Source organism: Pezoporus occidentalis, unplaced genomic scaffold (assembly GCF_034315485.1).
Source record: "Pezoporus occidentalis ecotype Australia unplaced genomic scaffold, CSIRO_AGI_Poc_V1 ctg1, whole genome shotgun sequence".
Taxonomy (NCBI): Eukaryota; Metazoa; Chordata; class Aves; order Psittaciformes; family Psittacidae; genus Pezoporus; species Pezoporus occidentalis.
Genome location: NW_026912778.1, coordinates 4,596,087 through 4,623,169, shown reverse-complemented (window position 1 = coordinate 4,623,169; position 27,083 = coordinate 4,596,087). Strand labels below are relative to the sequence as shown.

At 39.9% G+C, this 27,083-nt stretch overlaps 2 protein-coding genes across 7 annotated transcripts in view; one reads left to right on the top strand and one right to left on the bottom strand.

The window, feature by feature from the left end:
* The window catches only part of DDX60 (DExD/H-box helicase 60), a 305,952-nt gene that overhangs the window by 31,205 nt on the left and 247,664 nt on the right, over nucleotides 1–27,083 (top strand). For 2 of the 5 annotated variants that reach the window (XM_062614932.1, XM_062614759.1), the window contains 10 exons: nucleotides 410–514; nucleotides 1,741–1,941; nucleotides 2,964–3,068; nucleotides 3,754–3,892; nucleotides 4,547–4,668; nucleotides 7,449–7,596; nucleotides 9,721–9,863; nucleotides 10,592–10,743; nucleotides 11,934–11,996; nucleotides 12,092–12,785. In XM_062614932.1, coding sequence (XP_062470916.1) covers nucleotides 410–514; nucleotides 1,741–1,941; nucleotides 2,964–3,068; nucleotides 3,754–3,892; nucleotides 4,547–4,668; nucleotides 7,449–7,596; nucleotides 9,721–9,863; nucleotides 10,592–10,743; nucleotides 11,934–11,996; nucleotides 12,092–12,194 — 1,281 coding nt within the window. In that variant the 3' untranslated portion in view covers nucleotides 12,195–12,785. Of the gene's footprint in view, nucleotides 1–409; nucleotides 515–1,740; nucleotides 1,942–2,963; nucleotides 3,069–3,753; nucleotides 3,893–4,546; nucleotides 4,669–6,908; nucleotides 7,039–7,448; nucleotides 7,597–9,720; nucleotides 9,864–10,591; nucleotides 10,744–11,933; nucleotides 11,997–12,091; nucleotides 12,786–27,083 lie in introns of those variants that run through there. The other 3 variants (XM_062614849.1, XR_009964105.1, XM_062615043.1) reach the window with 3 other exon arrangements.
* The window catches only part of LOC134161556 (uncharacterized), a 49,839-nt gene continuing 38,972 nt past the window's right edge, over nucleotides 16,217–27,083 (bottom strand). The window contains exons 1-8 of one of the 2 annotated variants that reach the window (XM_062614564.1): nucleotides 24,988–25,805; nucleotides 23,538–23,624; nucleotides 23,081–23,314; nucleotides 21,293–21,315; nucleotides 20,298–20,443; nucleotides 19,293–19,393; nucleotides 19,005–19,106; nucleotides 16,217–18,088 (exon numbers count right to left, since the gene is read on the bottom strand). In XM_062614564.1, coding sequence (XP_062470548.1) covers nucleotides 16,322–18,088; nucleotides 19,005–19,106; nucleotides 19,293–19,393; nucleotides 20,298–20,443; nucleotides 21,293–21,315; nucleotides 23,081–23,314; nucleotides 23,538–23,624; nucleotides 24,988–25,524 — 2,997 coding nt within the window. In that variant the 5' untranslated portion in view covers nucleotides 25,525–25,805 and the 3' untranslated portion in view covers nucleotides 16,217–16,321. Of the gene's footprint in view, nucleotides 18,089–19,004; nucleotides 19,107–19,292; nucleotides 19,394–20,297; nucleotides 20,444–21,292; nucleotides 21,316–23,080; nucleotides 23,315–23,537; nucleotides 23,625–24,987; nucleotides 25,806–27,083 lie in introns of those variants that run through there. The other variant, XM_062614637.1, reaches the window with a different exon arrangement.

Here is a 27,083-nt window from a genome sequence, read left to right as displayed (position 1 = left end):
TCTCTTTAGCCCTCCTTTTGTTGTTAATGTAATTATAGAAACATTTTTTACTGTCTTTTACTGCAGCAGCTAACTGAACATATTAAATGCACTCTATAGGATTATAGTATTTTGTACAGACTTCATGGAATATTTGAATTTCTGCTTAGTTCAATATTTCAATTTGTATTCCATGAAAGATGGATACAAAAGTTTGATATGCATATAGAATAGCTATATGAACTATACTAAGGAGTCAAATTCATGTATGTTCATCACTATGTTAAATTCATCAGGTTAATATTTACCTATATAAAAAATAATAGTAGAATTCCTGTTGAGATAAGTTGGATAACACAGGTAGTTTTGTTTTCTATTTAAATGGATATTGCTATTTCTAATAGAATTACTCATGTTTGATATCTTACAGGTAGTCACAGCTACTTCATCTCTTGCTCTAGGAATCAACATGCCATGTAAATCTGTTGTCTTTGCTGAAGATTCTGTCTTTTTAGATGCCCTAAATTACAGACAGGTATGGAAATAGAACACCTACTTTTTATTACAGGAACAGCATAAATGTAGCTGTCATCACACACAAATTCAGAAAAAACATCTTTTACACATGCTTCTGGGTATGTTCTGAGTTGCAGCTGTTCATTTTGGTGACTTCACTAATGTTTGGAAATGTCAGCCCACAAATAATGGATGTAGTCTAAAGACCTAGTTCAACAATGAAAGTATTACAGTTGCCCAGTGAATTAAAGGAATAGGTTCAGCTTTCAACTGTGGGAGCCAGAAAGACAGAAGCTGTTTTGTTCTAGCCAAAGTTTTACAAATGCGTGAAAAATACACTATAAGAACATGCAGTGGGGATTTAATCAGGAAAAGAAAGATTGTTGACTGGATTAATTAAGTACATTTGAGTTCTTTCCATCTGGGAAGTTGCACTCCACACAGTGCAGCACAGCAGTGTGTAAATGAGGTTGCAAATGCAATAAAGCAGAATGGCTCCAGTCATGCCACAAGTTTACTGGGTGGGCTGAGAGACTCTAACCCCTTCATTTCCTGCTCTTGTACTACTTTGCAACCCTGCATTTTCATGAAGTATTGTTAGTTTGCCTCTGGTTCAGGTGGCTGTATAGGCCAGATACAGCTGATGGCAGGTAGCTGTCAGAGTCAGCGTGAGTGGATCTGTGCAGTAGCCAGACCTAAATGCATCTCCCTTCTGCTGCACATAGATGGTATGACTCCAGCTTTGTAACATCATCTGGTACAAGGGCAAGTCCCCACAATGGACCTGTCCAATAACTATTGATCCAGGCAAGGGAGTACTTCCTTAGGAAGCTCCTCTGTACTCCTTTTTCATATTCTCTGCTCTTTATTCATACTGGGACTACCCTTTGCCCCAAATCTACCCAGAAATAATTCAGAGCTAAATGTAACTTGAAAACAAATCTGGTGTGCAGGTACAAATTTAAAACTTACCTTAGAGAAATATGAATATTGAAAGGACATGTGAGAGAATGTAATTATCTGGACCAGTGTTTAGGTCTTCTATCAAATAGTTTAAGAAGTAAACCACCACATTTGTATAAACCAGCTGTATTTGAGGTACAGCATATTTTGTGCATATTATTTTAATAATTCTGCATAAATGCTTTGTTAAGACTGCGTAGATGATATCAGCATACACAATGTAGCTATATTTTATGTTAAAATTAATAATATTGTTATAGTTATTAATTATTTTATTCTTAGATGTCAGGACGTGCTGGACGACGGGGATATGATATGATTGGAAATGTGTTCTTCTATGATATCCCAATGCCTAAAGTTGAAAGACTTATCAAATCCAACATACCTGAGTTGAAAGGCCAGTTTCCTCTGACTATTTCCTTAATATTGAGACTGATGCTGTTGGCTGCGAAGGCTGATGACAAAGAAGATGCCAAAGCAAAGGTTTAATTTTTTTTTTCTTACTAGTAATTTAATGAAATGTCTCCTTAACATGACAAGAAAGTTACATACTTCAGAAGTAAGCAATCTGCCTCCAATGAAGTTGCATACTCTGCTATACTGCTTCTAGTATCTGTGCCATCTTTTCCACAGTATTGTATAGTCCACTTTTATGCATTTATTCTTTGCAACAGATGTTATCATCATGTCATCAGAATGCTACTCTCAGGAAGGTATTTATTTGAGTAAAAATACCTTCCTGACAGTAACTGTTGTTCTATGCAACAGTTGTGTTAACTTGGAGAATCAGGAAGTCTTCCAATACTTAAAATTTCAGCTTTATTTGGGGAAAAAGTGTGAGCATACGTTTCCATAGGGAAAAGGGGAGCTATGAAATGCTATCTCAATTGAAGCAATGAGAAAATTTGATATGTTACTCACTTGCTTAAATTTAACTCATTTGTTACTAACTCTTTGGAATCAAAAAGTTCTTATTCTTGCCTCTTAATGCAGTGATATAAGTAAGCAACCCATGACCATGATTACAAATTGGTCAGAGATCTCCTCTTGTAATTATTGAGGACCTCTTGCCTCCAGACGATCTGGTTTTTTACATCCACTTCAGACATCTATTTTCAAGGACCTACTGAATAAACACAGACATAGGTCTTAAGATAACAAAGTACATTGGTAAACTTCTATGTTAAAATATTAAAGTGATATTAAAGTGATATTTAAATCCTTGTCTTTTAGATCTCTATATGAATTCTACATAATTAACTTTACAAACCTTAGCATAAATGTAGAAAATAAGCACACGTTTGATAGATGATGGACTTCTTTCACAAGCATTTCCAGGAGTTAAGCATTCAATTTACATAAAACTACAGCATAACCCCACCCAGCATTTTTACCCTGGAAACCTTTGAAACAAAGATAAAAGCTGGATATTATATTTCTTTGCTTGTTACAGTATCAGCATTTCCTTGGATTTCTAAATTATCTTCTTATGTTTGTTTGACCAGGCATTGTCAGTGTTGAAGCACTCGCTGATGTCATTCAGAAAAGAAAGATATGCTCAAATACTAAAAATCTATTTTATGTTTTCCTTGCAATTTCTGATCAAAGAGGTAGGTTTTAACTCATTCTCATGAAGGAGAGCTCTTAAATCTACAGATTCTTATTTGTGTTAGTATGCTTTTATTTGAAGATCCATATACTTTATATTTCATAGCAATAGGCTATTTCTTTTTAGAAATTTCAGAAAATGGATAAAATTAGAGTGCTTTATATTTGAGGTTAATTCTGAGCTACTTACGGAATAAACTCAACAGGAAAAGTTTTGTGGTGTGGTTTATGTAGTTACAAATTGATTAGGCAAGTAAGAGCCGTGTGTTTCTATTGTATATAAAGATACGTGCATGTGAAACAGCAAGGGTTTAAAGCATATTAAGGATGACACAATTTCCATAATGTTGAAAGAAATTACATCTGTAACAAAAATTTAGAGAAGACTGTAACTTACTGGTGTATCTCTCCATAATAATACTTTAACTTTTGATGGATACCATTTTGGAAAATTTTTATGTATGACTCCATTTGACTTACAGCTCAGGACTACAGGCAGTGGGACAAATTGATGACTTGTTTTTTAGGAAGGACCGATTTTTGCCTTTCAGTGGAAATTGCATGTTCTCAATAGGTACCCATGCACTAGGTTGAAGGACTATTCTTTTGAATGCCACCATTCTATATTTCTGTCATATCCAAGGTCACCCTTCACAACTAAGGGTGTTTTGCTTTTAAATTCAATAGGGCTACTTGGATCAAGAAGGTAAACCCATAGGATTTGCTGGACTTGTGACACACTTGTACTATCATGAACCTTCAAATTTCGTTTTAGTGAGCTTTCTTGTGAAAGGTTTGTTCCACAAATTGTGCCAGCCAATTAAAGGTAAATAGTAGTCTCTGCATTTTAATTGTAGTCTGTGGTGGGCTCTCCAACCCCAATGGTTCTGAAATTTTCTGATGCCTCATTGCTGCTACCATATTTTGCTTGCCAAGCCTTCATCCTCATATCCTTGGCCTCTGTCCCTACACACTCAGCATATGCTCATGTTTCTCATACATATGGCGATGTTGGTATCATGAACCTAAATGTATTGTTTGTGAAACATTCCGGTAAGGTAAGAAAGAATGCTATATGTAGAAAAATCAATAATTGTGACTCCAGAGCAATATTTGAATCTTATAGACAATAAGGTGGATGACCACTCCGAATACCAACAGATTAAAAAAAATTAGGTACTACTAATGTCTCATTACATGAGTCAAACACACTGTGTGCACTGAGATGTGCTGCGGGATATGAACATACAAGAATACAGTATTTATTTGTACATATTTTTAGTTGCTTAATTATCTAGCAGAGTTTTTTGTATGTAGTGAGTTGATCTTTAGCCAGCATAACCTCTGTCATGACAATGGCAGCTGGGAAGAGAACTCCTGAATAGGAGGTACTGGGTTTTGTTTAGTTTTTCCTTAAAATTACTATTATTTTCCTTTTCCACTTTCATATTTAACCCAAAACTTTTCTGTTCTGACACAGGTTCAACTGTTTTTTCAGAAAATGTCCTGGAAAAGCTCGTGCTCATTCTAGCCAACCTCTTTGGGAGAAAATACCTTCCAGCCTGCGCACTGAAATACAAACACACATTTTGCCAGTCAAAGGTAGATGAAGCTTTGGTCTTTACTGCAATTTGTGCCATGTTCCACTTCAAAGCATTTGTTTCGTTTTGTCAGACTAGTGTCATTATGGATGTACAGTAGCCTGGAACGCCAGCAGGTAGATGCCTGCTCAGCCACTCTCTTAATACTCCATCTCAACAGGATAAGGAGAGAACATAGGATGGCAAAGCTGGTGCGTTGAGACAAAACCAGGCAGACCACTTACCAGTTATGATCATGGGCAAAACTGCCTCAAATTGTGGCAAATTAATGTGTTGCCAATTAATATGGGGTTTAGTAGTGACAAACAAAAGTTTAAAATTTCAGCACTACCTTGCCCCTTCCTTCCCCAGGCTCAACTTTGCTCCTTCATTCCTGACTCCTTCACCTTCCCCACCCCTTCCCCAAGCAGTGCAGGGCTGATGGGAAATGAGAAAGGAGGAGCTGTGGTCAGTTCTTAACTCTCTCTGCTGCCTCTTCCTCCTCACATGTCACTCTTGCTCCAGTGTGAGTCCTCTCTGTGGGCTGCAGTCTTTCAGAATAAACCTGCTCCAGTGTGGGCTTCCCAGAGGCTGTAACTCTTTCAGGGCACATCCAGCTGCTCTGGTGTGGAGGCCTTCACAGGCTGCAACGTGGATATCTGCCTCAGCATAGTCCTCTCCACTGAGACGGCTGCAGGGAAATCTCTGCCCCACTGTGGTCTCTTCCGCAGGCTGCAGAGGAATCTCCACCTCCTCCCCTTGCTTCTCTGTTCTTGGTGCTGGCACTGCTGCTTCTCATTCTGCCTGTTTGACATTTTTTACCCATTCTTAATGAAGTTTTCCTAGAAGTGCTGCACCTGTGCCTGGTGGGCTCAGCTTTGCCCCATGTTGCTGCCATTGCAGCTGGCCGTGTCTGTCGTGGAGCAGCCCTGGGCCTCTTCTCACAGTGGCCTGCCACAAACCATGTCTGTTGTTTCCTCCCCCCCTCCACCACCTTGAAACTTACACACAATACAAATAGCTAGAATCATGAAGAATGTACTTACCAGATAAAGAAGTCTTCATTTAACCATAGAAGTAACAGTGAGTGTCAGATTAAAATGAAAAGTACCAGTTTATTCAAGTGTTTCAGTGGTGATAGACGATGATAGTTCCTGTCATGATACTGCAAAATGTAAAGGTATAAATGACACAAAGTTTCTTTATACAACTCAAGTACCTCTTCCCCAAATGGCAGTTTATTACTTCTCTTCACTTTTGTTAGCTCTGTCTCTGACCAGGGAGCCTGTAGCTTTGTGAGACCCAAAACGACACCAGCATGCTCTGTGGCATGTAACACTAGGGTTAGAGCTTTTTCCAGAAATGGGACAGTGTTAGTAGGGTCAGCATTAACATTAGTTATAGAATCATAGAATAATTAGTGTTGGAAAGGACCTTAAGATCATCAAGTTCCAACCCCCCTGCCATGCGCAGGGACAACTCACACTAAACCGTGTCAGCCGAGGCTCTGTCCAACCTGGCCTTGAACACCGCCAGGGATGGAGCATTCACAACCTCCCTGGGCAGCCCGTTCCAGTGCCTCACCACCCTAACAGGAAAGAATTTCCTCCTTATATCCAATCTAAACCTCCCCTGTTTAAGTTTTAACCCATTACCCCTTGTCCTATCACTACAGTCCCTAATGAAGGGTCCCTTCCCAGCATCCCTATAGGCCCCCTTCAGATACTGGAAGGCTGCTATGAGGTTTCCATGCAGCCTTCTTTTCTCCAGGCTGAACAGCCCCAACTTTCTCAGCCTGTCTTCATACGGGAGGTGCTCCAGTCCCCTGATCATCCTCGTGGCCCTTCTCTGGACTTGCTCCAACAGTTCCATGTCCTTTTTATGTTGAGGACACCAGAACTGCACCCAATACTCCAAGTGAGATCTCACAAGAGCAGAGTAGAGGGTCAGGATCACCTCCTTCGACCTGCTGGTCACGCTCCTTTTGATGCAGCCCAGGATACGGTTGGCTTTCTGGGCTGTGAGCACACACTGCCAGCTCATGTTCATTTACTCATCAACCAACACCCCCAAGTCCTTCCCCGCAGGGTCGCTCTGAATCTCTTCTCTGCCCAACCTGTAGCTGTGCCTGGGACTGCTCTGACCCAGGTGCAGGACCTTGCACTTGGCATGGTTAAACTTCATGTTACGCACAAAGTTAACCCACCGTGGGTACACGCAGAAAGTGAAATGTTTGTCATGTGCTCCTATTAGCTCTTCTAGGCAAAGCCTTTAGATTTCTGGAGGACACAGCTATGGCTGGAACAAGGGAAACTTCTTCCAGGTGAAGATGTTTCTGTGGCCAGTTTCCAGCAAGCATTCCAAGATGAAAACTTATGAGAAGTGGCTGGTACTGTAGCTAATGGCAGCCGTGTCTGTCATGTTGGTAGGGAACCTGTTAAACACCAAGATATGGAAAACAAGAACTGGGAAGGGCAGCCCTTCAAAAATCCCTTTTTAGGGAGCTGAAACACCTCTAATAAAACAGTTTGTCAAGTACTGTGTGAGTAAAAATCTAGGAATTTTATACCTGATGTTTGTCTTCCATGCCTTTTTCTGCATGAAATTCATGTTTGTCTTTAAGATCCATCAATTCTAGATGGCTGGGGAGCCTGACAAGCTGGGTAAAGCTTGGAGCTGTACTCTTTCCTTCTTCCTACTAATATGCTATGTGTGTACAAAGACATTCTATATGCACCAATTTAGAACTGATGCTTTCAGAGAAATAAGCTGAATTAAGCAACAAATGGCATGTTATTTCAGGTCTTTCTAGAAGATCTGCCAGAAGACTTTGCAGAGGCTGTAAAAGAGTACAACACAAAAGTGGAGGAAAATTTTGCTCATTTTCTTCTGACAACTGCCAAGCTGGCAGATATGGAACAAGAATACAGACTTCCACTGTCAAAGACAGGTAGGAGTTGAAAAATTAGTGCATGTTCATAATTTGTGAAATTGATTGCATTAGGAAATTTAGGTTCTTATTTTGTAAAGAAAAAGAACTGTGATTTCAGACATGCTAATAAAGAGATACAATTTCTATTTTACTTTTGTTTTACAAGCATTATAGGTTGTTGTATACAGAAGCTTTGTATAGGAAAAGGTTAATTTTAGTTGGTATTTTATTGTTTTGTAGGGGAAATAAAAATCAAATTGACCTTTTTATAAAAGGAAAAAATATATTATTGAATAAAAGCCCTTTTATCTAATCATCAACACATTTGCAGATCCTCAAATGCCTGCTTAGAGTCTTATAAAGGTTAGATTTTCAACATCTGAACAGCCTCAAGGTTGAAGAAACAACTAAAGACTATTTGTTAATTCAACTAAATTACTTATGCCAGTGATGATGTTCAATAACCAAAGCAGCATGAAGAGGCATGACTATAAAATTACTATGCAATATGGATTGCCATTGGGTGAAAAATATCACCTACTACATAATTTCATGTTAATTTCTGGGAGATATAAAAGCAGTGTAATACACCACTTTCCCATTGCCTAGCTCCTCTGAAAATAACAAGCCTTCAAAAAAGTAGGAAAGCACTTTAATTATAACAGGTAACTATTTATTCATCCTCTTTTTTCCTACACTGGTGGATTGATTTTTTTATTCTCTGCTCTGTACAAATGGCAGAGACAGAAAAAAAGAGGAAAAAGCCCAAATCGCCTTACAAGCTACCAAATCTTGCCATCTACTTTGAGTTTCAAGTATGGTGATAAGTGGGTGATAAAAAGTTCTATAGTAAAGTAAATGTCAACTTAATACAAAGATGAGGCACTGGGGAAGATAAATAGATAAGGTGAATGCAAAACAAGACTGAATACAACATACTGCTTGAGATGGTAAATAGCAGTTATCCATTTCCAGTACTGACCACTGGAAAGTGCTGCATCATGGTATAACATTAGTAATGCTATACTGAAATCCCATTTTTTCATATCAGTTTAAGATTGCTTATTTTTACAGTGGAGGGCCTAACACCTTGATACGTAACCTGAAAACAGTAGGAAGTGAAGAGAAGAATGATGGCATGCCAGATGAGAGAAGCAAAGCATGGACTGCCTTGTATTACATGATATATATTTCTTTATCTATGTTAGTGTTACTAATGCTACTTTTACCCAGGATATGAGCTATGAAAATTGTATTTCCTATTCTTGAATAGGAAATTCTAACTTGAATGTTAAAGTTTCTTGTTTAAATGGAGGTGTTAATATGGTTTCACTCTCATTTCATTACAACAAGCGTAACTACAGCATAGTTACTATAACACACAGCAGAAAAGACTGTAGGACAAGGATTGACAGTATCATTATTAATATGGAAAGAAAGAATAAGTTTCTGTTTAGGAAAGGAAAATCAAAAGTGCAAATATATAGAAGACAGGTCTTCTATAGACAGTGACTGAAGTTACAGGCAGACCATAAACCAGCTGAAATTCCGTATGTCGTAAAACCAGAAATCCATAATGGGTTGCATAAAGCAGAGCAAAACATGTGACCTTCACATACTTAAGCCCTCAGTTAGAATACTCATTCTTTAGAGCTCTACACTTCAAGAAAAACGTTGGCTGGGTGTCCAGAGGCTAGCAATAAAAAAATATTATTAGATGTCAAGCAATTAAGACATGTGCATACAGGTTGAAAAACTGTTTTTCTTCAATGTAGGACAGAATAAAAGATGAAGGTAAAATAAGTCTTCTAGAACTAACATTCTCTTTGGTTTTGGCGTAACTTTGTGCTGTTAGCAATTTTGGCTACAGATGAGTCAAGGAGAAAAGCTTAAGTTGCAAGGGGGGATTAAGGCATAATCATTCTCACCATTAGAAAGTTCTTTCTTATATTCTGTAATCAAGTGTGTAGGCATTCTTATGAACAAAAGAAATAAACATCTGTCAAGAAGGGTTTAAATTTAGAAGATTAACTGTATGTCCTGTCATTATCTACTGCCTGAAAAAATTCTGGCTTTTAAAATTGATTGCTGAAAGGGAGCTTGAGTCTGCATAGCTTACCTTGTACTTGAAACTTTGTCTAGATTTTACATCCAAGAGTTGGCATGGCTCTGAACTAGCATCTTACTTGATGGACACCACCAAAAGCATATCTGCCATCTCACCTTTTGCGTGTGTTTCTGGAATGGTTGATAATGATCTATTTCTTGGGGAGAACATTAATAAAGTAAGTTATTTTTTCATGGGGGGCAGAATTTTATTATAGGTCAATAAAAATAATTATTACATTCTTCTTGCCTCTGTAATATGGTGACCCCATGCTCAAGTGTCACTTTAGGAGAAACAATTTGAAAGGTCTCAAAATCAGCACTGAGTAGTACCACATTATTACAATGCAAACCCACAAATAGAGGGCCTCTGTTCCTTTCAACTCCAAGACAAGTAAAGTACTTTAATACTATATCAGCATGTTTATTGCCAGCTTGTATTTTCCTGTGGTCATCTATATGGGCCATGTAGCATTGGGGAATTATCACAACTCATATTTCTGTTGTAGAAAAAATGAAATTTCTCTGACTGGGGATTTGAAATTTGCCTTCATCCTTAAAATGTTCCATGCTTAAGGTTTACTATTATATTCAAAGCTTCGGTGAGAGAATCTAAACATATTATCTACACATGGAAACATCGTCATCTAAAACTCAAGAGACGTCCAGTGGCCCAGTCAAACTTTAAATGACTTGGAATGACTCAGAGCTGCACTAGCAGTGCAAGACACTTTACTGACAAACTCTCCCTGTGTCTACAGCCTACATGTTCTTGTGCAGATTTTTGGAGTGGTACAGGATTAGGAGTGTGGAATTTCCCAGCTGTGGTCTAAAGGTTTGACAAAATAGGCACGTAAAGAAAACCACAGGTTTTCATCTATTCAACAGATACTTTCTTGTTTTTCAGGCTCTCTTACGTTCCCTCGGAATTAATGTCACAAACTGCCCCCTTCTTTATTTGAAAAAGTATGATAATCAAGGAAGAAGGCAGCCACTCAATGCATATGCACTGGACTTTTATAAGCATGGATCCCTGATTGCATTGACAACTGATAACTGGTATGTACTACCATTTTTAATACGGTGAAGTGGCAACATCGTTTACAATAGGGTAAACAAGTACATCTTTTTGTTTTTAAAGACTTCTTCCTCCAGGACTTAGGGATGGAATAGCTTTAAACCTGATTAGATTGGTCAACTATTTTAATGAGAATAAAACATATACTATATGCAAGTCCAATGGCATTAACTGTAAAGTATTAGCTCGGTATTCAAAACAGTAGCATAAATGGGAAGTCTTGACTTCAGTGATGCAGGTTATTTTGACAGGCTCTTTGGAAGTTTTATTTAATCAAGGTTTTTTTTTTTCACTATGAAAGAGATCAGGAAAGTCCCTAAAATGGGCAGGCCCAATGCAGTAGTTTGGAAGATGGTAACATAGTAGCAGAGAGATGTCAAAAACTTGGTCAAATAATGAAGACAGAAACAGATTAAAGGAGGAATTCAGTGTTAAAAGATACAGGCAAAAGAATGTGAAAGAAATTAAAAACTTCAATTAAGGAAAATCTAGAGCATAAGGAACACAGGAGGATCACTTTTGGTTTTGACTCTCACTAGCCTTCTGTAACCTCATTCATTAAATCCCTCTCTTTATAAAACTTTTAGCTTGCAGTTCTTAATGAAGCCATTCACATACCTGTTTCATTCCCAACCACAAGTTCCCTCTCCCAACCACTCTATCTCAACTATCTTTATTTCGCCTTCATGCTCATAGCCAGTAACTTATGAGCAATGAAATGCCACTTCACTCTGCTCCCTGAGGGTGCTGTTGGGAGCATATAATATTATCTGCCTATTTTGTAAACTCTTCAAAGCATTTTCCAAGAATAATTACAGTACCCATTCCATGCACTATTGTGGTTACAGCAGCAGAGTTTGACACTAATGCCACATTGGGAAGAGGTAAGGAAATACACATTGTAGAATCACATTCTTCATTCTACCAAGCTGACCTACTGGAAGGGTTCCCCCCATGGCAGAGGGGTTGGAACTGGATGATGTTTAAGGTCCCTTCCAGCCCAAACCATTCTGTGATTCCATTATTTTCAACACAGTACTAAGGAACCAGTTTGTCAGTGTCTGAGGCCATGGCATATGCTCTGCATCCTTACCCAATGTACATGACAGGGTTTATTAAAGAAGAAACAGCATGTGCATATCCATGCTAATTTTGGATTTTCTTTCTTCAGGTTAAATGAAGGAGATGCTTACTATGCACTCAAGGAGTTTGTACTCATCATTAAGTCTATTGGGTATGATAAACTTGTGGTTTCTAACATACAATAGGTATTTCATCTTTAAAGCAATTTAAAATTAAATGTCTTCTTTATTTTTTTTTTAACCCCAGCACATCACTGAGTGAACTGTGTGATGATCCAGATGACAACGTTCTGCTGGCATTTCAACAACTGGGTGAAATCTATGCAAAGAAACTGCAGTGTATTATCTGAAGATAAAAGGGGTGTGTGTGTGAGGAAGCAGCAGTACGTAATAGTCTTACCACACAGATCAGCTGCCTTTTAAGTTAGGAAGTGACTAGGTCAGAATCATCAAATATGTTTTATAATCAAGTTTTAGTAATATCCAATACTAGTAATACAAAGTTTACTTCAGAAAATGAACCTTCATATATTGACATTTTAAATAAATAATGACTAAGTAACTGTTTCTCATAGGTTAAGAAATGAGGTAATGGCACTTTTTTTTTTTCCCCAGGCAGTGATATGGATGTTAATGTAGTTCTCAGAAACAAGCTGAACAAATGTCGCAGTTCTGACAACTGGTGAGATTAGCCTCTCAGTAGGACAGCACTGGAAACTTTCAGCATATTTGTGAAGGATGTTCAGCAATTACTTTAGCAATCATAATCAAATAGATTGTTTTAATTATATTCCAAGGTTTCTATGAAATTCTGAAGTAGTACCTTCACGAATCATTATAAAAACTTTTAAACTAGTCTGCAGTTTTAGTCTACAAAATTTAAGTATAAAGAGTTTTATATCAGTACAATGTAGTATGATTAATAAAATGTTACAACCATATCTAGAATTGCTTCATTTTTAACCCAACCTGTCCATAAGCGTCAAAAAGATTCAGGATACCTCTACCATACTGGTCAAAAAGTCCCTTGCAATACAAATTACTGAGTTTAGTGAAATATATTTCCTAACTATTCTCTTGGGTTTTGCTGGAAATAAGAGTTTTCAACAATATTTTCATATGTCGTGGTTTAAACCCTAGCCAGACAGCTTGTTCACTCACTCCCAGTGAGTGGTGCCAGGCTGGAAGCAATCGAGGTTCCCTCCCCCCTCCCCCCGGGGGCTCTCACCTTCCCTGCTCCCAAAGGGATGGGGAGGAGAATCGAAAGGGTGCAACTCCCATGGGTTGAGACAAGAACAGTCCAGCAACCAGTGTACAACGCAAATCACCACCGCTACCACCACCGACAACAATGATAAGGGAAAATAACAAGGGAAGAGAATACGATACCACCGGCCAAGAAACGAGTCCCACCCGGAAGCCTGTGTCCTTCTGGGTAACTCTCAGTTTCCCCCCCACCCCGGGCATGATGTGCTGTGGTATGGAATACCTTTGGCTAGCCTGGGTCAGGTGTCCTGTCTCTGCTTGCTCCCGGCTTCCCCTCCTCCCTGGCAGAGCATGAGCCTCACAAAGTCCTTGGTCAGGGTAAACATCACTTAGCAACAACCGAAAACATCGGTATTATCAACACTGTTCCCAGGCTGAAGTCAAAAGACAGCGCTGCACCAACTACTAAGAAGGAGAAACATGACTGCTACTGCTGAACCCAGGACATCATATTATTACTGAAAACTCTTCAGTTGAACGCTACATTTTAGTGTACTTATAGTCTGAAAAAATATTACATACATACTAATGCTCAGGTAGCCTTGGAGAATTAGGCTTTATCAACAGTCCTCATTGTCATGCACAAATTTATAGTGATGACCAAGACAGTGATGCAAATTATTCTCTGTTGATAATGAGCAAAATGTGCATTAAGGACAATTCAGAATTCCATTTCTTCAAATTACCTCTGGTGTTTAAATGATCATTGATGAAGTCTGTAACCTGAAACCTCTTTAGGCAGCATTAAACTACATGCAAGATGGTACTAGGACATACTGGGGGAGGGAAACCTGTACGTAATCAGGTAGCGCAGCTTAACTACCATCAACTGACTTCAACTTCTTCAGTGTTTTTACTGTGTGAAACAAAATGATGACAGAAATGGATCACAGTGGTAGAAAAAGACTGATCTAACTCTGCCTGGAAAATAAAATTTACTCAAATTATTCTTTACTGTCTGGCAAGTCATGCCATATGCAGATACATCTTCTACAGCTCTTCCTCAACTAGAGTAAAAATGGCCTCATTTATACCTTTCCATGTTCATGTTTCCCAAAATAAATGAAGTAATCTTTTTAATTGATTAATTCAATTTAATTTTAATTTAATTAATTGACCAAGGAATAAAGTCAGAAATTGGTCCTACTGTGTTCTCCATTATTTGACCAGTAAGCATGAAATCCTGGCTGAAAAACAAACTTACTAGATCTGTCACACTGTACTAATTTTATATGCTGAAAATCGTAATGTCTCTTAAAGCATCAGCAACGGAACGTTTCAATTTCAATAATGTATATGGAAAGCACCTCACTCCTGTTACAGCTTTTAGTAAGGAGTCGATTAAGTTACACTGACCAAGGAATCAACTTGTGAAACTTCAAAAAATCAGTAATTCTACTTATCTGTTACCTGGTGGACTATAATTACTGTGACCCATAGCGAGTGAAACAGCTTGCTTACCATTTACATGCCCTGGAAAACCTGAATGCTGAGTTATCAGGCACTTAGACAACAACTTGCCATGTTTGAAAAGCAGTCCTAAGACTGTACTGAACTCACATACCAACAATTTCTGCTCTCAAAACCAGACTATCATAGTCTATTTGCTTTATGGTAACAGTGTCTTCTCACTAAAAGATGAGGTATCTGCTTTAAAGTTAACTTTACCAAACTCTCATGAAACATTACTAATAGAAATGAACAGACAAGATGTTGTCTTAAGAAACTCAATAGGGTTTCTGAATCACCCTTACTCATTAGGATTAATTTTTTTTCACTGTAGCAGAGAACAACCATTTTCTACAACCTGGCAACAAGTTTTATAGGTGCCTTATCTGTCTCTAAAATTGTTCCACTTTGAGATCAACCTCCATCCATGGCACTGTGCCATTATCATGCTCAGCCTTTGTTTTCCAGTGATTTAATGCAACACCCTTTTAACGCTTCTCTCCTACACATGCAGAACATGACAAGAATGTCTACTGCTACAGAGCAATACTTAGCAGAAAAACTGACATACAGTAAGACTTAAGAGATGAACATAACAGTAAAACCAACAACAGAGTTTTCAGCACCTTCCTTACTAGAAAGCAGATGCAAAAGGAAGATAGTAAGTTTTATAAATTCTAGAAACCATTTTTCAGCACTTTTAATAGAGGAATGCACTGCCACATCAAAACTGAGGCAAAGAACTTAACTCGAATCAACTTGAAATGAGGCCACATTTTCTAAACCAAGAACAGTATTTCTAAGTATTCTGTCATAGTAAGTATATTGGTAAGCTTTACAGAGATTTAAACTTAAGTAATATTTCTCTTATGAAGTTACGAAGATAACTTCTAGTTGAGAAAAACTCTAAAGGGATATTAAACATTAAAATGGTATTTTTGCCCTCACTTCACATCATATTTCAAAGACTAAAAATTCAATGAGATCATTAATACAGTGAGAAATGCCGTTTTCCTTTTTTTCCTACGATTACACAAATTTTAAAAAGATTTTTGTGGTTTAAAAGCTACATCCTCCTAACACTTTCACCAAACAGCAAGTTAAGATCTTGTCCACTGACTCCCAAACTTGCCAAAAGCAAGTGAAAACTACTTGTGACAGTTACTTTTCATAAAGGCAGCATTTCCAAGGTACAGCTGACACGCTTCTGCAATGTGCAACAAAACCACTGATGTGGTGCTTCCATTTCAAAAGCCTAAGGGAAACTGTTGAGATGTCACTAGGAGCTAGACCCTCAATATACGTTAAATACAGCATTGGGAAAAAAACCCCAAACCCACAGCTAAAGGGAGATATGCAACCCAATTTTCAGTAATGCCCTTCAAAATGCTTTATTCTCTCTGTGGCTTTCCTCCTTCCCTCCCTCCCCATGACAAGAATGCTAGTGTCTGTGCTCTCTTACTAATGTAACACTAGTGCACGTCCTGCTGTACTGAAACATCAATACCTTGCTCCTCGTCACTGAGGCTTCATTGAACCCACTGCCTGAGCCACTCCCATCCCCATCCTCCCCACCCCACACACACCCACCCAGGTGGCGCTTCTCTGAAGGTCTGCATTCCTGAAGATACAGTACATATGGCCAGACTTTGATAACAACAACTGTCAAATGACAGGTATCCCCCAACTTCTTAATGTGTTCAGGAACATTTATTTAATTTCAGCCTATTTAAGTACAGCTATCTTCCATTTCACTCTCTTGTCATTTCTCAGATTTTATTCTACCAGATATTTTGTTTTCGGAAACAGAAAAATGTTCTGATTCACTGCTGCTAGCAGTAGAGACAGATGTTTGACTTAGCTGTTCCGTGTCCGAATCGCTGTCACTTGGCAGTCCTCCTATCTTTTTTACCATGAACACAGAACTTCCTGAAGATGGATCACTGCATGCGCCAAGACCAGAACAAGCTGCATTCTGACATGGTACAGACTCAGGCTCATCTTCCCTTCTAGGACAGGAACAGCTGTTTTCAGCAACAGTTTCACCTTCTTCCTCTTTTACCTTTGTTTCTGGTTTTGTTGCTGTAGGAAGTTGAGTGGAAGATGCATTCTCATATTTAACAGGAAGGATGGCTGAAGACAAAGGCTGACTACAAGAATTACTACCATCAGGAAGTGTCCCTGCACTTTCAGTTTTCTTAGATGAGTTCATAGGAAAGAGTGAACCTTCACAATTTGTTTGACTCTGTCTAGAAGCAGGCTCCACATTCTCTGGAGATACAGGCTTCCCTACATTCAGAGGTGTTTCGTCAGAGTTCATCTTCTCTTCTTCAGTACCATTTCCAGGCGGAACCATGCAGGAAGTCAGTGAACCAGAGGTATTTCTGGCAGTATTTCCAAATGAAAACACTGGTGAGGGCAATGAGAAGCAGGTATTTTTGAATGAAAATACAAAATTAGCAGGGAGGATGGGAGACTTGGTGACATTCACCCCAGCTGCAGTCTTGGTCTCTGAAGTATTACAAGCTACAGTTGTGGCAGATTCTGAGGTGTTGGCTTTTTGTTCCCCTGAGACACATGGTTCCTGTGTTCCATATCCTGCAGTTTCCTTTGCAGAAAGTGTTATTTCTCTCACGTGAGATGATGTTTTTTTGTCAGATGGCTTCTCAGATTGGCTAAAAAATGGGGATAGTGGTAAAACCTTAAATGAATTGCTGACTCCTGATCCTGCAGAACCACCTTTTACTGAATTGCCAAAGGGAGATGAAAAACCTGGCTTCTTGCTTTCTACTGAGTCTAAATCAGGACTGGATGAAGCATCAGAAACTGTGGGTCTGGCGACAGGACCATGTTTTCCAAATTTGCTTTCATCCTGGTTGTTGGTTTTATCTGCATGATCACATTTTCCACGGTAAAACTGAGGGAAAACGAATTTTGTGTCTTTGATTTTAAAGGAAAATGTACCTGCATCTTTAGTAAATGTGGGTACAAAGTTGTTACAGGCACCAAAAGTAAAAGGTGAAGGTCCCTCTGCAGAAACATCTAGACATTCTGACTTTGAAACAGTACCAGCTGCTGCGGCTGCTGGGTTTAAGCCAAATGAAGTGCTAGAATTTGTGTCTATATCATTGGAAACAGTAACTGCTGATTCCTGCATTGGCAATTTTTCTTTAGGTCCTAAATCTTCAGAGCTTTCTACGGCTGGAGTGGCTGCTTCCTGGGAAATTCTCTCAAGAAATGATTTTAAGTCACCATTTGTTTCAGAAGAGTTCATATTTGTGGATGGGATGTTGTGATGACTGGATCCAGAAAAGCTTTTCTCAAAGCCATCTGCTCTTTGCAGGATTCCAATTTTCACTTTATCTGGACTATTTGCTTTGGGAGGTGAAGACGCAAAAGGAGTTCCTGAGGACCTAGCCTTCAAAGCCCCAGCACCTCCAAATTTATACTTTTTATTTCCAGATAGAGTTTGTGTCTTGACCTCACTGGTGAGCTTCTGATGTTCCATATAGAATTTGTAACGTAACTCCTACAATCACAGCAAAGAATCCCATTAAGTAAAAGGGTATTTGTGGATTCAGGCATTGTAAAACTCACGTAAGACTGAAGAAAAGATTTCATATTTCTCTAGCACCTATGATGTATATTTCCACTGCTGCTGGAAGGCAACAGAGCATGAGTCATGATGGAAAAACCTTGTCTTAAAACAACTGAACAAGATGCACATGAACCATGATGAAAGTAGTTTTAAAATAGAAGACTACAGAAAACTGTATTTAGTCAGCAACAAAACAAAAAATAGCTAAAAAAATACCGTCTTAGACATTAAGTGACACATTCTCAAATTGCCATGAAAAATAACCACCTGAGACAAATGTAAATGATGTTTTGGGTTTGTGGTGTTCAGCAGTTTTTTGGTGTTTTTGTGGTGGTGTTTTTTTTGGGTGGGTGTCTGTGGGTTTTCTTCTCCCTAGATACAGTAAGTATATAACTGGCATTCTCAAGAAGCTCAAAAAAGAAATGCAAAAGAAAAATAATTCTGTCTTTAAAGGACCAAAGTAGCTTTTCAATTTAATCACCTGCCGCTGGTGTTCTTGGAACATGGATCATGTGATGCACTGCCAGCCAAGCTTTACCAACTAAAACTAGAGTCACTCTGTACAGACAAAAATTCACTCAGCCACCCATATGGAACTCTTAAGTGAAAAAAATGCAGTTGTACAACTAGATCATTGGAAACGAAACCAAAAGAAGCTGGATTCAGTTTCATTTCAAATTAGTAGGAATTTAGGTACTCGTAGAAGAATAAATTCTATAATCTTCAGAAAATAGAACACAGGCAGATGACTTCCTCTTTCTACAAACTTAAAATGGCTAGACAAACTTAAAGTTGTGTCGTAACAAATAGCAAATTGGCCATATTTATAACAGATGTTCAATCATACCTCATGACTCATGTTTTGAGACGTGGATATTTCCGATATTGACATTAGGTGAGTACAAATCCTGCTGCCATCTGCCAGTGCTTCCTCCTGTCCTGCTAGAGGCTGAAAAGTGTTTTGCAGCAGACATTAGAATTCATAGAATCATAGAATGGTTTGAGTTGGAAAGGACCTTACAATGACCTAGTTCCAACCCCCTTGCCATGGCTAGGGACGCCTTACCCTAGACGATATTGCCCAAGGCTCTGACAAATTAGCAAGAGTCTTGTAGCCCCATAGTCAGTAACTTACAAGAAACATATTGGGTGTGTTCTTCTGGTCCTGCCATTGCTTTATGTTATTTTTAAATAGAGTCTTTTTTGTTGAGTCCTCGTTTCCCCCAGAAGGCAGATCTACTACAAAAAAAATAGTGATGGAGAGCATATTAAGTATAGAAAATACAGAAAGGTTCCCGTGCATCTAAAACAGATTCCAATTAATAAGTACTAAAAGTACATTGCATGAAGTGAGACCTCAATACTCGTCAAACTTTTGATATAAAGCCAGAGGCCTACGTAAGGCATTCTAAATGCCTAGAGATGTGTGCCCTAATAAAAAAACCTATTGTTTTGTCCTATGAGGTAAAAGCATTTAATCAGAACATAGTTAACATCCAATTACACTACAACAGATGCCCGTCAGTTCAGCAACATGTTCCTTACAGGGGCAATACTGGTTATACAGGATAATTGTATTTCCCCCAGGTTCCAAAAATGTAACTTAGGGACTTTCTAGAGAAAGCACATTCATAAAACATATTTAAAAGCCCTTGATTAATTTATCATCCATTAATTTGCTCAGATGCTTTTTAAGAACTTCCATGCTTTTGCCATGCAGATGGTTTACTAGCAATTCGCTCCACAAGTTGCAGGTTCCTATTATAGAATAGTTAGGGTGGGAAAGGAACTTAAGATCATTTAGTTCCAACCCCCCTGCCATGGGCAGAGACACATCCCACTAAACCATGTCACCCAAGGCTCTGTCCAACCTGGCCTTGAACACCGCCAGGGATGGAGCATTTACAGCTTCCTTCGGCAACCCATTCTGGTGCCCCACCACCCCTCCAGTAAAGAACTTCTTCCTTATATCCAATCTGAACTTCCCCTGTTTAAGTTTTAACCCATTACCCCTTGTCCTATCACTACAGTCCCTAATGAAGAGTCCCTAGCCAGCATCCTTATAGGCTCCCTTCAGATACTAGAATGCTGCTATGATGACTTCCCAAATCTTGTCCTGTATTAGGTCCTTCTTCCCTACCTTTATCAGTGCCTTCGTTAACAGGCATTAACTTCAAAGCCAAGATTTTATTAACCACAGGTTTGATATCCATCTTCTTTTGAGTACACTCTGGTGTTTTTTCGTAGCTGGATGCTATGTTCATCAGGTCAAGCTGAGTTTTCATTCTGGAAAAGAAAAAACAACACAGAACTTAAATACTTTTCTTAAGGTTCACATGCCAACAACTAAATTACACCTGCCTAATAAAAGAAATAAGTTTGAAAAGAAAACACAAAGGGGAAGAAAAAATCAGAAAAAGTCTTCAATTAAGTGTCCAGTTTCCTAAATCTTTTTTCTTAAAACTTACTATCTGACAATTTCCTTGAATTAGGTTTCATACACAAAGTTGCAAGATGTAGTGCTTGAAGCTAAGCAGAGATCAACACTCCCTCCACCTGTTTTTCTTAGCATGCTATATCTGAATCTAAATTATACCTTTTCTTCAGAGGGTGTTGCTAATGTTAGTCTGAATCACAACATATTTTAAGGAACTCCTTTTCCAATATTCTTTCTTAAACTCTGCTTAAAAAGTCGTAAGAAATGTAATTAAGAATCTTTAGGAAGAAATATACAGGGTATTTGCACTGCAGACAAAAATGAAGACATTGCAGGATCTCCATACATGCTCTTAAACTCAATGATTTTGGTTAAATCTGCAGGGATGCTTCAGTGTTCCCGAGTTTAAATAAGATATCTAAAAAATATTCAGTCACTGTGTATAATGAATTTCTAGACTCAGTTTTTTGCAGGATGCAGCTCAAAAGATTATCTCTAATCCTAGATAGCACACCACTAAAATTGACAGATTTCCTAAACTTTGCAATACTGAGCATCCAAAAATCTGAAAGCATTATAATGTCTTAATTTCTAAGTATTACTTTCATTTTAAGTCACTATATCTGACCATATCCAAAGTAACTATTTTCTTAGCTATTAATGTTAAAACTAACAAAGCATGAAAAAGAAATATATACCTTGCATTCAAGCCACAGGCCACCTATAAATAAAACAAGAATTTGTAAGATACAAATTAATTTTACTCAAGCTCTCAAAAGATTATTGCCTTATCAAAACACTTCAGAGACTGAACTCCCATTCTCATTTCATAGAACTATAGGAAATAAACCTGTTAACATTTAAGAGGAAAAAGGAGAGCATCCAAATGTAAAAATAAAGAAGTGTGTCTGGGTCAATGATATACTTTGTAATATTTTGTGTTAAAGACAAAAAGCACTACTTCAGAGCCAAATGAAGGTATTCAAATAATGAGTCATGAACTGTATGGTTCTCATTCATTTTGGATACTCAGGTATTTGTAAACATTCAAATGAAAGACCGCTTTGTATTTCTTGGTGAGGAAAGCATCTGCTACCTGCTCTAATGGCACTGTTACACCAAGACTAAAAAAAAAGCTGTCTTTTAGTCTGAAATCAGCCAGATAAGGGCAGTATGAAGTGCACTGCGTTGTAGTCAAATGACACTTCCCAAAGAATGGGCAATGAAAAGTAGAAAACCAAGTGGATTATAGACTGCTTCCCCCTAAAATCCTGGTGATTTCACTGTACTAATTCTTAAATAACAAAACCCCACCTCACTGAGTTGTGTGCTGTTATGGGGGGCAGGTAGAAGGTAGTGAATTTAAAGCATACTACTCACTGGAGTCAGAATATTCCTTCCAAAAGTGGAAGTCACTTTTACTTTGGGTAAAAGTAAAATTTTCCTCAATAAGTTGTTACCAGAAACTTGGGCAAACTAAGTACTTTCTTAGCTTCAGATTTACCTGAAAGCAGCAAAAAGACCCACTACAGGAAAGAATATGCTGCGGTTTCTTAGGAAAGCACAAACCTTGAAACTGAACACAAAATTCAGTAGCTATTAAAGTATTTTGCTCCTTATCTACCATCTGCTTAAACTCTGTACAACTGCAGCCAGTGTTGGACATAAAACGTTACGAAAAGATGTCTCCTAGCTTAGGTAACAGTGAAAATAAAGCTTGTGTCTTGCGTTCCTCTAGCATTCATCTCTAAATCAGATTGTATGTTTTTTTCCTGCACTTCCCCTGAACACTGTGAGGGAGACTTTCAGGGTCACTTACACAGAAGCATATATACTACGTAACACACTGTATGTCAGAAGTACCTAAGCTAGCCTTAAATAGGCTGAGTTATTTCCACTGCACACATTTGTGCAAAGTTCACAGGTTTCAGAATCAATATAATTGCCTTAGTTTGGGTAACCCAACATGGTACCCTGCTGTGCAGCACTGACAAGTTACCAACCTGCCACCAATCTTTCCCCAAACAGCATTTTTAGTGTCTTACAAGTTCAAAGATGCAACAGAAGTGCTTAATTAACAAAGCACTTGAAAATAAATATTAAAAAGCAAGTAAATGGGAGAATTTTGAATGCAGTACTAGAAAATTGCTCCCTATCTGCACCAAAACTTTCACAGCTGCTAATATAATATAGCAAGTGTTACAGCAGCCCCTTTACAGTCAATTTAAGTAGTTTTCAGTGAACAGCCTAAATGTCTACTGAACTCACTAAATATAAGCTGCAAAGACAGTTTTTTCAACTTTTCTAAAATGAAAAGCACTGTTATAAAAAATATGAAGTGTTAAATAATTTTAGTCTGTATTTTTCGTTTGCTGAATTTGTTTTCCCTGATCCAGTAATTTTCATAATCATAACCTACAATACAGGAGGCTATATTTGAGGTTCATTATACAACTGATATTAAATGATAAGAAAAAGGCCATCACCTCTAGGAAACGCTGAGGATCACACTCATGGACAAGCTCCTCACAATCTTTCAGAAAATTTTCTATGGTCTTCTTGTGAGTTTCCTTCATTTTCTTCCAAATCGCAAATTCCTTTTCTTTTTTACTTCTTTGATTTTCAACATCTTCTAGCAATTGCTGTTTCTTCATTTCCAGAGTCTTGAAGATTTCTCCGAATTCCAGTGCAATCATGTCAGCGTCCTTGTTCAGCACCATCTAGAAGCACCAAAACATAAAACCAGATGAAAACACAGTAATAATGTCTTTAGACACTTCCCTAGTCAGGATGAGGAGTCACTAGGAGTCACTTCCCTGAGGAAGCTCAGAGCACATTTATGCCACAAAAAAGCACCAGTATGCCCCATGTTGTGATTAACCTACCGTAAGAAAAGAAACAAAGACACACACATATATATAATATCCAGCATCTGTAACTCACATCCATATCATTCAGTTGATTTGAGATTTCATTCGTCAGCTTCTCATTTATTGTTCTCATTTTTTTCAGACTGCTGAAGAAGATTAACTGCAAGACAATTGAAATGCTTATCATTGCTTTATCTACTCCATAAAGTAAATACATCTCAGTGGTAATCTACGATCATATCATGGCATGCTCTGTACAACACATTAAAGAAAGCCTGTGATTCAAAAGATCTCTTAATAGCATTTAGCGCTTTCCTGGTTCAGTACACAAAATTCTTTGGCTATTTCTCTCTCCAAGGAATGCTCACCTACAATACATATTGCTAGACTTGCTACAGGGTTATAGTTAAAACATTGGTTCCCTCAGCCTTAGTTTTCCACCTCTCCCCTCACACACGTATCTATCTCAATGTAAGTGTTAACACTGTTATTCCAGTTCGACAAGCAACTAAACCATATTCACAGGCTTTTATGCTTCACACTGATAACACAGAAAGCTGTGCACAACCCAGTTACTGTTTGGTTTTGAACTAAGATTATCACTGTGTTTTCTTCATCTCACTACAGTGCCATTAAGATTTAGGTAAGAAGCCTACTGCAAAGACTATTTCCCCTGGGTTTCCAGAGTGAAGTGTAATTGGTGATGGGAGAGGTGGGAGAGAAATCAGTGCAAAAGCAGCTCTTGGCTTAAAGAATAGTCAGTAGTGTACTTAAACCTTTACATCTATACGCTTCATGCAGCAGCTTCCAATACTGCATAGCAGAACCGATGCACGCCTTGCCACCCTGCACCCCATTTGCATAGGGCACAAAAAGCTCATTCTACCTAATTTTGGCAAAAAGCACAACCACTTGTCACTACAGTCAGCCAACCAAACATTAGGCAAGGCAGTTGCTTTCTTCATTCATTCACACAGGAGTGCATTTTGGTTTTACATTTATTATTAGTTACCTAACCCATCTGTTTCTAAATATGTAATTATCTGTGACCCAAATTACCTACGCCAGCTTAGACAGCCTATAAACAAAGTATCTGTGGGTGGGGCTTTTGTTTTGAACTTGGAAAAACTGGATCTGGACATGCAATAAACTTTCAGCATCGGTGTGTTTTATCAGCGAAGAATGCAGGTCTGTATGTTAAAACAAGACACTCCCTCCTTCATTCCCCTCCCCCCCCACTTTTCAGATGCTTTTTAATTTGGGTTCAGATCTGTTGGCACTGTAAATCGCCTGGTCCCTTGTATGTGGTGGATGACGTCTGACTGCACACCCCGGTACTCCACAAGCAAATCCGACCACCTGGTTCAAAGAGGCACAATCCCTCGCTGCCTCTCGCCTGCCCACTACACAGCATTTTCCCCTGCATTTCTGAGTAGAAGCACCTCGGGCAAGGAAGGATACACTGTAGGAGCGCCCAACCTCCCAGCTGGAGCCCTGGCGCGGAGAGGAAGCGCCGCACTTACTTTCTCTTCCTGGTACACAGCGTCTATGAGGTTGACGGAGTGGAAGATGCCTTGGTGCTCCTTAGAGACGCACAGCCCACACCCCGCCTGCCGGCACATCCGGCAGTAGAGCTGCACCAGCCGTCCCGGATGTTTCTGGCAGGTTCCCCCGAGAGCCTGCAGGGAGAGTGGAAACCCCGGCCCCTGCTCTGCCTCTTCGGCCTTGGCGGTCCCGGCCGTGCCGGATCGGTAGAGCCTGACCAACTCCGCCAGGGTGGTGTTGACAGGCAGCGCGGCGGCACCGCCCCGGGGCAGCGGGCAGAGCTTCCTGCACAGCGGGCACGACACCCGGGCGCCGGCCACGTCGTTGCCAGCGCCCGAACCCACCCGGGAGTGGCGGGACTGGCCCTGACCCCGCTGCTGCTGCAGGCGGGCGGCCTCGGCCGAAGCCAGGCACTCCAGCACGCAGTCCCGGCAGAAGTTGTGCGAGCAAAGGGGCAGCGTCACCGGCTCCTCGAAGAGAGACAGGCACACGGCGCACGTCAGGCTGGCCTCCATCTGCAACAAGTAGGTGGGCAGCCGAGAACGGGGCCGCCACTCCTGCTGCCTGGGCTCGCAGGCGACCCGACTAGGCGTTCTCGACTCGCCCCGCTGCACCGGGCCCGGCTCGCAGGCTGCCCCCGGCTCGTCGCGCCGTCCCGCCGCCTCCAGCGTGGCGGCAACGAGCGGCCCCGCCTGGAGGCGGCGGGCCCCGGGGAGAGACCCCGATACCCCTCAAGCGTCCAACTTCAACCTCCGCTTCCAACCGCCAACTTTCCGGGAAGTGGAACCCGGCCGCGAGGACAGGGGCAAGGAGAGTCGCGCTGGCGATTGGGGGAAAGGCGGGATTGACACGGCTGCTGTCCAGTCAGGGCAGCCGGGGCCGTCCGTGGCGCGGGGTTGTCCGTGCGTGACCGCTGCCCCGGGCGGGGCGGTGAGTGCTGGGACCCGCCCCCTGGCAGGTGCGTGAGGGCCGCGTGCCGGGCCCTGGCACCGCCGCAGCCGTGTTGGGACAGGCGCTGTGCGGGGGTCCTGCCTCGAGCACTGAGAGGCTGCCTCGGGCTGCGCTCTGTGGAAGCGCGGCGCCAACACGGCGGTGGCGGTTGAGAGACGTGCGAGTGCGCAGAGCTAGAGCCGAGTAACTGCAGAGGGCTGAGGTACGGCCGGTGTTGACTGCCTGTAACTACAGCTGTAAGATCATAATGTAATTTAAGCTTGGGGTTGTGTTAATGCTGACATATTGGCATAGACTTACAAACTCATCGAAGGGTGTTGGTTGGAAGGGACCTTTAAATGTCACCTTAACTCCCTAGCTGTGGACAGGCGCATCTTTCATTAGGTAAGGTTTTTCAGATGCCCATCAGGTCTTTAACACTTCTGATAATGGAGCATCCACATCTTCCACTAACAGGGAAAGCTATTCCAGTGTCTCAGAACCCTCATTATAAACAGTTTCTTCCTAATGTCCAATCTAAGTCTTCTGTCTTTCAGTTGTAAACCGTTGACTCTTGCTGTGTCACTACAGGCTTTGGTAAAAAGGCTCCCCCCATCTTTCTTACAATGCCCTTTATTTATTGAAAGGCCGCAACAAGCTTTCCGCAGAGTCCTCTCTTCTCCACACTGAACAATCTCATTTGGAGGTGTGTTACCTACTACTATTCAGCTCCTTAATTATACCATCTGGGGCATCCTGGAAATACCTCCGTGCTCTGAAGGCTGATACTCAGTTAATTATTAAAATGAGAGAAACGCAAATGGAATTTAAATGTTTAATCTTCCTAGAATTCTCTCAAAGCTATATAATGCTTCCTCTTCCAGGGGTTTCCAGAGTGGCACTAAATAAAGAATTGTTTGGCATACTTGATTTCAATATTTTCTTTAGTTTCAAATGGAAAGAAGGAAATGTTAGTAACTATGTGAATACAAAAGCACTCTCAATAGAATGGGGTAGGTTCTTAGTTTGATAGTAACTAAATATTTAAGAGGATAAAACATGAGGTATAAGAAGCGTGAAAGAAATTACTTAAAGGGAGAAATTGTGTTGCTAAAAGTAAGTAAAACAAAGCTTTTCTTCAGTG